We start from the raw sequence: 10,251 nt of genomic DNA on the forward strand, positions 1-10,251 counted from the left end.
TCAAGTGGAACTCAAGTGGAAATAAATGAATTGTGTGAAAAGAAATCAAGTGAAAATAATAGAAACGTGTGAAATAATGTAGAAATAAATGAATCATGTGAAAACAATAAGGTGTCAAAATCAAAGGAAGCTCTATATGCGTAAAAAAAAAAAGGGTGAAACATGATGTGGGAATTTCATGCGACTTTTCTATCAGGGTCTGATCACGACTGCAGTTTGGTATAATGCGTATGGTTAGGGTTAAGGCTCTTACGATTTAATTTTCTTCTCACATACAATTTAATTCTTCTCGTCTGTTAGAAATTCCTATAGGTGCTATCGATAAAATTATCATTATGTAGGCTAATAACAACAACAACAACAACAACAAGAATAAGAATAAGAATGGAGACAACTTCAGTAGTTTGTAAATAATTACTTTTATTCTCAAACACATTAAAACGGAACTGGTCTATAAAATAAAAAAAATGCCTAGATTTAAGGCACTTGTAGAGGTAATAGGTTTTCATCCAACAATATTCTCCAACTCTCACTGTACCAACAGGATAAACCCAGCTGTTATAAATACTCCTATTTGAGTTCAGTCATTTGTTGTGTTTCATCAGAATCCCATAAAGACTGTAAATCAACCCCAGAAACTTGGGAGTGAAACATGTGCATGTACACGGCATGATGAAATGCGAGAGTAGCTGAATCCATGATACTATTATAAACAGAGCAGGAATATGAATTAAAAAAAGCAGAATTGAGGGAGTCTGTTCATTTCTTTTCTTGCTCCACCCAGTGAGCAATCAGTCATCCACGTCTATTTCCATGTCCTCGTCTTCAGAGGCAGTGAGACTTGTGTGGTCTGAAAAGGAGGACGACGTGGCGCGCAACATGCGTAATTTGTGCGCGTTCTGCAGCTCGTGTGTGATCTGAGAGGACCACTGTGTCCCCATGTGTCCCCTGCTTTCTGTAGCACTTCCCTCCAGCTCAGCCAGTGCGGCTGTTTCCTCTAAAGGCACGGCTCCCACTGCTCTGGCCGACTCCACGTCCGCTTTCAGCTCCTCCATGTCCCGCTTGAGTTTGGCGCGGCGGTTCTGGAACCAGGTGATGACCTGCGCGTTGGTTAACGCCAGCTGCTGCGCGACCTGGTCCCGGTCCACGGGGGATAAATACTTCTGACGCAGAAACCGTTTCTCCAGCTCGTAGATCTGGTGGTGTGTGAACGCAGTCCTGGACTTTCTACGCTTTTTTGGGTTGCTTCTTTGGCCAAAGACACTGAGTCCATCTCTGCCTACAAAACATAAATCACATATTTATTATTATTAATAAATTAATCATAGAAAATAACACATTTGACTACGCCTTAGCACTAGAATTTTGTTCGTTGGTTGGAAAACAGGGTTGAAAACTTGACCAAACAAAATGTTCCAAATTTATTCCATAACTAGAATTTTTAACTACTACTACTGATAATAATAATAATAATAATAATAATAAGAAGAAGAAGAAAACGAAGAACAATAAGAATAACAATTATTATTATTATTATTATTATTATTATTGTTGTTGTTGTTCTTCTTCTTCTTCTTCTTGTTCTTCTTCCTCTTCTGCTTCTTCTTCTTTTTGTTGTTGTTTTTGTTGAACTAATTTCTGAATATTTTTTTCAAATTATTAAATTATTGCTATAAGAAGTAATAAGAATAGCATATTGCTGTCAAAATCAAAATTATTTCTTTTTACTTTTTTAAATTTATTTTTCTTTACCCTACTTTTTTATGTTATCACTCATTGCCACTGTTTATTATCAATTTTTTAAAAAAATTATTCAATTTGTTAAAAAAAACATTTTGGTGACCAATTTGTTAGCTGTGTATTCTTCTTCTTCTTCTTATTATTATTATTATAAAACCTAGAGCTGCTTGCTGTTGTCAGTTTTCTGCTTTCTTGAGGCTTACCCTCTGCTGCTTGGAGCACACCCAGCTCCAGACCTCTGAAGGTTTTACTAGTCAGCTCCTGCAGGGCGCACAGTGGTGACGTCTGGCTCCCGGGCGACGTGACGCGGTGCTTCACGCGCACAGGTGAACTCAGGTGAGCGCTTGGGCGTCCGCTCGGTTTACCGAGAATGTCCGCGATGCTGAAAGGCGTGAGGGGTTTGTTAGAGCTCGCGGGAGGCGGAAGTCGCTCCAGCGGGTTTGGCTCGCAGCCCTCGCGGATCACCTTGCTCATGTTCACCTTGGCGGACGGCATGACGTCAGAAGTGGGGTTCATTTCCAAATGCAGAGAAATCTCACTGCTTCAGTCGACATGCGAGCAGAAAGTCTGCTGGAGGCATGTTCATGTTCTTACATGTAAAGCATCTCACAGAGCCAGGATGCCTTCCAGACCACGCGCACTCCTCTTGCAATGATGTCATCCACACAAAGTTGTAATAAAGAGAAAGAAAGAAAAGAAAGAAAACTGGTGCAGGACGCAGATGTAGGCTTGGAGGTCTCTCCTCTCTTGCTCATTGAACACTTGGCGCTGTTTGGAGAGAAAATGATGCAGTTGGAGGTTCCTTAATTAGCGGGCATGTCTAGTAGGAGGAGTTAGGCTCAATAAGACCTTCAGCACAGCGCTGCTGGATTCTCCAATCTGATTGGTCAGGAGAGCTTGATTAATTTTCTGCAACAGCAGCTCTGACAATAGTGCAGATCACAGGTTGATTAATGTGCTCATTCTAATGCTTTATGGTTTGTATAGTAACAACTCATTCCCAGGGAATGTAACACTTCAGCACATGCTGTTCTAGGAAAATAATCAACTTTAGGGTGATCAGTGATTTTATTCAGTCATATTTTATTCTTTTATTCCTTTTATTCAAATTCCAACGAGTGAATACTTTTTATTTTTAAGGTAATATAGGATTAAATAAAGGAACAAGGCAATAGTTAGTAAGAATAGTAAGAATATATATGCAAACAGGTGAAAAGGTAGATAAACAAATATAAATATGACAGAAATAGTGTTGATATGACAAGAATACAGTATGAGTGGGAAAGTATGACATGTGCAGTAAATAGGCTTATCAGAAATACTGAAGTACTAGTGTAGGATATCAGAGTGTTGTCCATGTCCATGTGCAAAAATACCAGTGAGTGACAGCAGCATGAAGCAAGAGTACAAACAAAAAGACTAGTGCAGTATACCAGCTTACACAGGATGTACAAAGGTACATCTTGTTGTGCTATCTCATCCTCAAAAAAAAAACAAAAACAAAAAAAAAACATAACAAAATTCATTCATTACAAAATCGAACAAGTTGGATTAACTTTACTCATTATTAAATGTTTCTCTATCAGTGTGCTACAACATAGCCCAGAGTTAGCCATCTTTCTGATGCATGATTGAAGCCAATTCAACTTACTTTTTTGGTCTATATGTTTGTACAAATGTAAGATTTTTATTTTTTTTTTACTCAATGTTTTATGCATTTAATTTGCTATATGGAGAATCAGTGTTTTCATGAATTATCACATTTTTTCATACCATATCACAACTGTTTTATTAAGAAAAGTTTTCAATTGAAGCTGTTATTGATGTTTTTATTATTACATTATTATTATTATTATTATTATTTAAAATAATTTATGGTATATATAATTATTATTTTATAATTATTACTACTACTAAAACAACAACAACAACAACAACAACAATAATAATAATAATAATAATAATAATGTTTAGTATGGGATAGGTTTATTCATTTGTTTGTTTGTTATGGATAATATGATTACTTGTGTTAAGAAGGCAATCATCTTTGTCCAAACGTGTAAAACATTGTTAGATAATAGCGTGACTATCACTATAGTCTCTCTCTTTTAATAATGCTTTATTGAGCTGTGATTTTAGAAATTGTTACTTTGGATTAATTCACAAGCACACATTTTGCATGTCTTCTTTGAGTAAGGAGCATCTGGCAACCTCACACGGAGAAATCTGGAAACTGTCACTACCTCAGCACTCCAAACATGCACTACAATATACGCTCAGCATGCGCTGCATAAGGGATCTGAATGACCATAGGGACAATATGACTTGGATGGCCACTTAAATCCCATGGTGAGAGGGTCAGACAAGCAGGTCAACACACACAAACACACAAACGCACACATGATGATGTAGGAAACATAAATTAGCTCTGTTAATGTGAAGGGAGTGAGAGTTGTGTTATGGTCAGGCTCCTCCATATTGTCGTTTTGGGTTGATGTCTTTCTTAAAAAGCCAGGAACTTATTATTAAAGATAATGCACAAAGTGGCACTGACAGAAGATTTCTACATTTGCTCACAAAGTCTTTTGCAATGGTGGTGCCTTATACCTGGATGGTGCCTTAAACACAATTTGACATTAGAAATATGTGTTTTATAATTTATTAAACAAGTGGCAAATTAACTAGCAATTCATTGTATGTACTAGATATTTTCATATATTTCATGATAAACATGGTGCATGTCCAGTAATTTGAAATTAAAACTTGGTCGTTAGAGGTATTAACATAAAAAGTTGTGCAGCTGCCTGAATACCGACACACAGTCTTGTCTGTAATTCATTTCTCAAGTAGAACTGTGTTAATACAGTGATCATGAGAAAAGCTTTTGGTTCATTTGTGTTTCAAGTAAAAGCTGCAGGAGTTCTGTTGCAAAATGCCATGACATTGTTCGAATTTCTATATTCTTCTGTCACTGTGGGAACCCCACATATAGAGTAATATAGAGCACAGCATCCCCCCCACCAACACCCTCCACCCCACCCACACACACAAACACACACACACACACACACACACACATACAGTGAGAGAAAGAGAGAGTGAGAGAGAGACAGAGAGAGAAAGAGAAAGATACCCTGACAGATTTCAACACATCACTTTTCAAGATCTGATGTTTGAAAAGTAGAAAAAAAAATGAATCCCGAAAGTCCCCAGTTTAACCATTTATTTACCATTCTTTACCAACTTTTTTTTTTCTCTCAGACACACTTTTTTTTATTACTGGTGAAACCACTAAGGAATAAGAATGATACTTTTATCAACAGAAAACAAACACAAGCAGAAACAAGTGATTATCAGTTAATAAGGTCAAGAAAATGCAAAATGAACATTAAAGTTGTTGAAAAAAAAGAAAAGAGAAAATAAAATCCTGAAATGTCTGTTATTTTCCTTTCTTTCCTTCCTATATTTATAGTTTTTGGGCTCTTTTTTTTTCATTGGTTGGAGACTAGGACCGACTAGCACAGACTCATCTAGATTGTGAACTGAGGCTATGACCGGTGTAAAAGTAAATCATAATTTTTGGCTTTCAGTGAAGTCAAAAGCACTAAAATCAACTAAAGAACGTTCGAGAACACAGTATCTGCATGCAAGTGCAACATTTCCTCACTGCTTCACGCTTATGGAATGATTAGATTCTAATTTTATTCTAATTAGGAGGTTACATTACTCCTGGCAAAAGCTCATCAAGAACAGATGAACAGAAAACTGGGGGCATATTCTGTTCAGTGCTTAATGATCTGTGGCAAAGAACATTACTGGATATAAGACATTTCCCCCTAAAGTGAAAGTGATGTAAATCGGAGCCATTTTCAGCAGAAGCACACTATTGGTCCAAATAAAGAATGGCCTTAGAAACATCTGAGCAGTATATGTTGCATTCAGTAACAGGAATCCCAGCCAAGACAGAAGCAACGTGTGTATGTTGAGCCACAGAACTGTGCTTCCCCATAACTTTACACAGAAAATATAAATGTACAAAAACAACCCTTCCCATTTCTTATGAGATGTGCCATGATATGCCTTGTTAACCTTTGAAATTAAAAGATCATTCACATTATAGGCAATTACGGCACATCCTTCTAGGCAATGAGTCCCTCACGTTGAGTAATTCTTCCTGCTGTGATTTTGCATTTATATGCATTACAATTAAGTGGCTTCAACTTCTAACGATCACTAAATTTCTAATTGTGATTAGAACATGAACACGATGTGATCTGGCTAATTAATTTTCCTTTCCCTATTTTTACAAGGTTTATCTGAAACGAGGAATAGCTTTTAAGGTGTCATTATATAAACTGGACTTGTTGTTGTGTCTTATAGGCAGATTTTGTGTGGCCCATTTTCTTCATCCATCAAATGTCATGGCAAACAAACCAATATCACAAAGGTTCTAGGAATTATAACAAATGTAAGCAATTTTGACAGATTTCAGATGAAGGAACCTGTAAAAAGGCTAACAGTTAATTGACCTAATCAACCTAATCCTAACTGTTTGGGATTAGGATTGGGGTTTCCCTTCATTAAACTTCTTCTAGATCTTCTACATTAAAGGCATACTTCATGATTCAGGCATAAAAAAGAAGCTTGTTTTGCCAATACTTCAAATAAGTGAAAACATTTCCAATAATCTCAATGGTCATTAGTTTTAACTCACCTTGAAAACTTTCACATGGCACTTGGAATCCAAACATTCCTACACATAGGCTATTTATGTCAGTATGCTCTAAGTGCATTTCTAGGCTATAGGTTACCTTAGATAAAACGGAAATATCCGAATTTCTCTAATCAGTTATAATACTTAATGAATTTGACTGAAGTTTAATAAAATTTTGCATTTAATAACAATATACAAATAGATGATGAAAACATTTTTAAACAACAAAAAAGATTACTTTCAATTATTAATAGCATTTATAAAATGATATGAAAAAAAGCATTTTTAGGAATAAATATGACCTAATTTAACCAACATTTAATATACAAAATTTACAATGCACTTAACACTACCATGCATTTAAAGCATCTAAAATCATTTCATAGAATTGCATGCAATTTTTGTGATAAGATCATTGATTGGCATACGTCAAACAACTGAGTCAAGCTTTTGCAGTCTAATAAGATGTAAGTGTATGTTGTAGCAAAAACCTATACAAAATGGAACCTCTTTTATATCTATTATTTTATTAACTTTACAATAAACCTTCAAAGGTTATTCTGCCCAAACTGAGTGTGTGTGTGTGCGTGTGTGTCACATACCTTATACAGAAGATTGATTTACCCTCTTCTTTCTCTCTATAAATGCCATTTTCAGGGTCAGTGCATTTCATTCAGTATTGTCTCCTGACATAGACACACACTACACACAAACTACACTCTCCATAAACTGGAGTAAAACAGCCTAAAGGCAAGAACATGGGGGGTTACTCTATGACATCTTTATGTAATTTTATTTTCCCTCATAGTTATTTCATAGATACTTGTTGAAGTATTGTTACACTATACTACACTGCATCGGAAATGAAAGAAGCTACCTCAGAGTAGACCATATTAAGATTCTTTCTCTCCATGGCATCAAGTCTCGTCCCTATTTATTAGGGATGTACTGATACAAATACTGATATTTGTATCAAATATAAGCACACTTTTCAAGCAAAACATTTCCCAAAAAATAGATCATTATGTTTAAAAATATACAAATAATGGATATACTGTTTAAAATTAGCCAAAAAGAATGCACTCAATACTGGCTTTATTAAAGGTCATATCTAAAGTGTTTTAGTATTTAGCCTTCCATTGTTTCGCAGGACTTCTCGACAACGTCTGGGCATGGAATCAACCAGGTTCATTTGTAGTGGAAGTTTTCTCCAAGTTTCAACTTTCAGTTCGTCCACACTAGAGCATCAACAATCTGCTAATTTCTTCTCCATTGCATCCCATAGATGCTCCATAGGGTTTGGGTCAGAGCTCTGGGAAGTATTCTTTCAAAAGTTGGCTGATATGTTTTGGATCATTATCCTGCTGAAAAATCCAAATTTGCATCCAAAATGCCTCCGCACACTACTGAGGGCATGATGCCATCAATGAACACAAGCTCGCCAACACCACTGTAAGAAAAACAGCCCCAGTCACCTCCATGCTTTATAGTACCTCTAGCGCAGTTTGGTTGGAATTCTTCTCTTGGCTTTCTCCACACAAACACTCTACCATCAGCTCCATCCAACTTACATTTGGAATCATCTGAAAATAAGACTCCAGAAGCTGCTGTCTTTCTGGTCATGATCTTTTGCAAATTTCTGATTCTTGAGGCTGGTGAATGGTTTCTGATGGATTACTCTCCCTCTGTAACCATTCTCATTGATCCTGTTGTGAATAGTTTGTGCACTAAATTGTATTTGGTGATTTGATGTATTTGATGTCTGAAGCAATCCTTGCTGCTTTTTCTGACCTGTTTTTCTTGATTTTACTCACAATTATGCCTTTACTTTGTCTGTTTTCTTTGACCTTTTTCAACATCTTTGAATTTTTTTTACATTTTTATTTATTTATTTTTTTTACAGTAGATCCAACTGTGGAGGAAGGAAGATTTAGTTTTTTGCTGATCTAGTAAATAAGGGGATCTTCTTTGTGTAAGCACATGATCCTAGACATTTTCTCAAAACTTACTTCCCTCTTCTTATATCTTTTCATTTTCGCATTTTGCAACTTTTAACCAGCTGGTCCCAAGGTCATTTAAGGTGGATCTATGTAGTCAATTTCTTTCAATTTCATACATGTGCCCCTAGCAGAGTAACTACATGGTGTAGTTCATCACATTAACTATGGATTAACTGTGACAAGCAGATTAGGCTTAAGTGTATAGATACTTTTTTTTGTCTAATTTTGAACAGTGTATCTATTATTCTTTCTTTTTAAACATAATCATTTTTATTTTTTGGGGATGTTTTGCTTGAAAAGTGTGCTTGTGGTATCTGTCTATAAAATTATCTTGGTTTGACATGTTGTTTTCTAATGCAGTGAAATTCATACATTTGTAAGTGTGGCTTAAGTGTCCAAATACCTTTTCGGGCCACTGTATGTGTATTCCTACTTGATCTGGAAAAAATAGATACCACTGACTAATAGTTGACTAATACAGTCACTACCTTCCACAGTGGGGCGCTGATGACCAGGGCAGTGGAAAAAGCAATGATGCAGACAGTGAGAACATGCAGGCAGAAGCAAAAGAATGATTTTGCAGGGAAAAGTTTTATTTTACTTATTTATTTTTTAAATTTTCCTTTAGTGGACTGTTTCCACTTTGATATCACTTTGCATGAAGTGACTGTGCATGCACAAAAATGTTTTAAATCCCATTCTTGCCTCATCCAAAGGAATTCCTCCTGTAGCTGTGTTTGTTGACCTTTAAACCTATATCGAATTTAAATAAAATCCGTGCGCTGTGGAAGAGTGAATTGTGACCAGGTTGCACGTCACTATCCCACGTTCCCAATCCCACTCAGCTCGTTTAGAGTCAGATCAGTGGTGCATATCAGCTCCAGGAGGCCAACTGTGACTCATTTTCGGATGCTACTGTGACTGAAGTTTAACATGGCGAAACACCTCCTAGACGCTTCTGTAGACATCATACCCTCCTCCATTATTAAGCAATAAGGAGTTTCTGTACCACACTGCATGTATACAATGAGTTTCAGAATCACACAAATGCATTTTAAGAAAAAGGTACGTCCTTAATTAAATAGTGGAATATGTTACACAGCTTTATTATTTTTCACATTTATTGCACCAATTTATTTAACATAAATTTCAACATTAACATTAATATTTATAAAGTGTGTGTGTGTGTGTGTATATTGTGTATATTAGGCTAAAATGTTCCCATAATGACAGAAGTACATGGTTGGTTTACCAAAATGCAGCTTTTATTGCACATTTCTTTTTTGGCGCTTTGCCACATTGCGGCTGTCTAGCAGTGATCTATCACAAGGCTGTTAAATGATGGTGTTATTGTTGTTATTCCTTTTCTCTCTGTGCTCAGCCTTTTACACCTCATTATGCCTGATAGTGTGTGTCTGCACGAATGAGCTCATAAAACCCTGAAAGCACATCAATGTTTTTACTAAACCTGACTGTCTAACTCTCTACAGAGTTTTGTCCCGAACCACACTCCCACCATACTTTATTAAGCACTCTCACACACATACACACTGAAACAAATAAGACAATGATGAATCCCACAGTCTTTCTTCTTGTTTTAATGAACTGACTCTGTACACACACCGGCTCAGTTTCCTCTTCACGCCTGTCTCCTCTATTGTCCCACAAAAGGCCTGACTTACAAAGAAAAGCTACACATTAACATGTCCTCTGATGCTGGCTCTTACTTCCCTCAGCTGTCTCACAGTAGAGACTGTAGAGCTCCATGAGCGAGCAGGTGACAAGGGGTTCAGACTC

General features: G+C 36.4%; 1 protein-coding gene across 1 annotated transcript; it reads right to left on the reverse strand.

The window, feature by feature from the left end:
- Positions 1-431: 431 nt before the first annotated feature.
- On the reverse strand, positions 432-2,504 carry lbx1b (ladybird homeobox 1b). Its single transcript, XM_026932160.3, has 2 exons — positions 1,944-2,504; positions 432-1,279 (listed from the first exon to the last, which is right to left on the reverse strand). Exons 1-2 carry the CDS (start codon positions 2,254-2,256, stop codon positions 792-794), a joined length of 801 nt encoding a protein of 266 aa, XP_026787961.2. The 5' UTR covers positions 2,257-2,504; the 3' UTR covers positions 432-791.
- Positions 2,505-10,251: the final 7,747 nt, after the last annotated feature.

The sequence above is a fragment of the Pangasianodon hypophthalmus genome, chromosome 26, assembly GCF_027358585.1.
Source record: "Pangasianodon hypophthalmus isolate fPanHyp1 chromosome 26, fPanHyp1.pri, whole genome shotgun sequence".
Classification (NCBI taxonomy): Eukaryota; Metazoa; Chordata; class Actinopteri; order Siluriformes; family Pangasiidae; genus Pangasianodon; species Pangasianodon hypophthalmus.

What these genes read in the sequence shown, in the direction of transcription:
- lbx1b (XM_026932160.3), bottom strand. Translation starts at nt 2,256, where the DNA reads ATGAACCCCACTTCTGACGTCATGCCGTCCGCCAAGGTGAACATGAGC. An exon ending in TGTGCTCCAAGCAGCAGAGG is followed by an intron (nt 1,280 to 1,943) that starts GTAAGCCTCAAG and finishes TATGTTTTGTAG; the next exon opens with GCAGAGATGGACTCAGTGTC.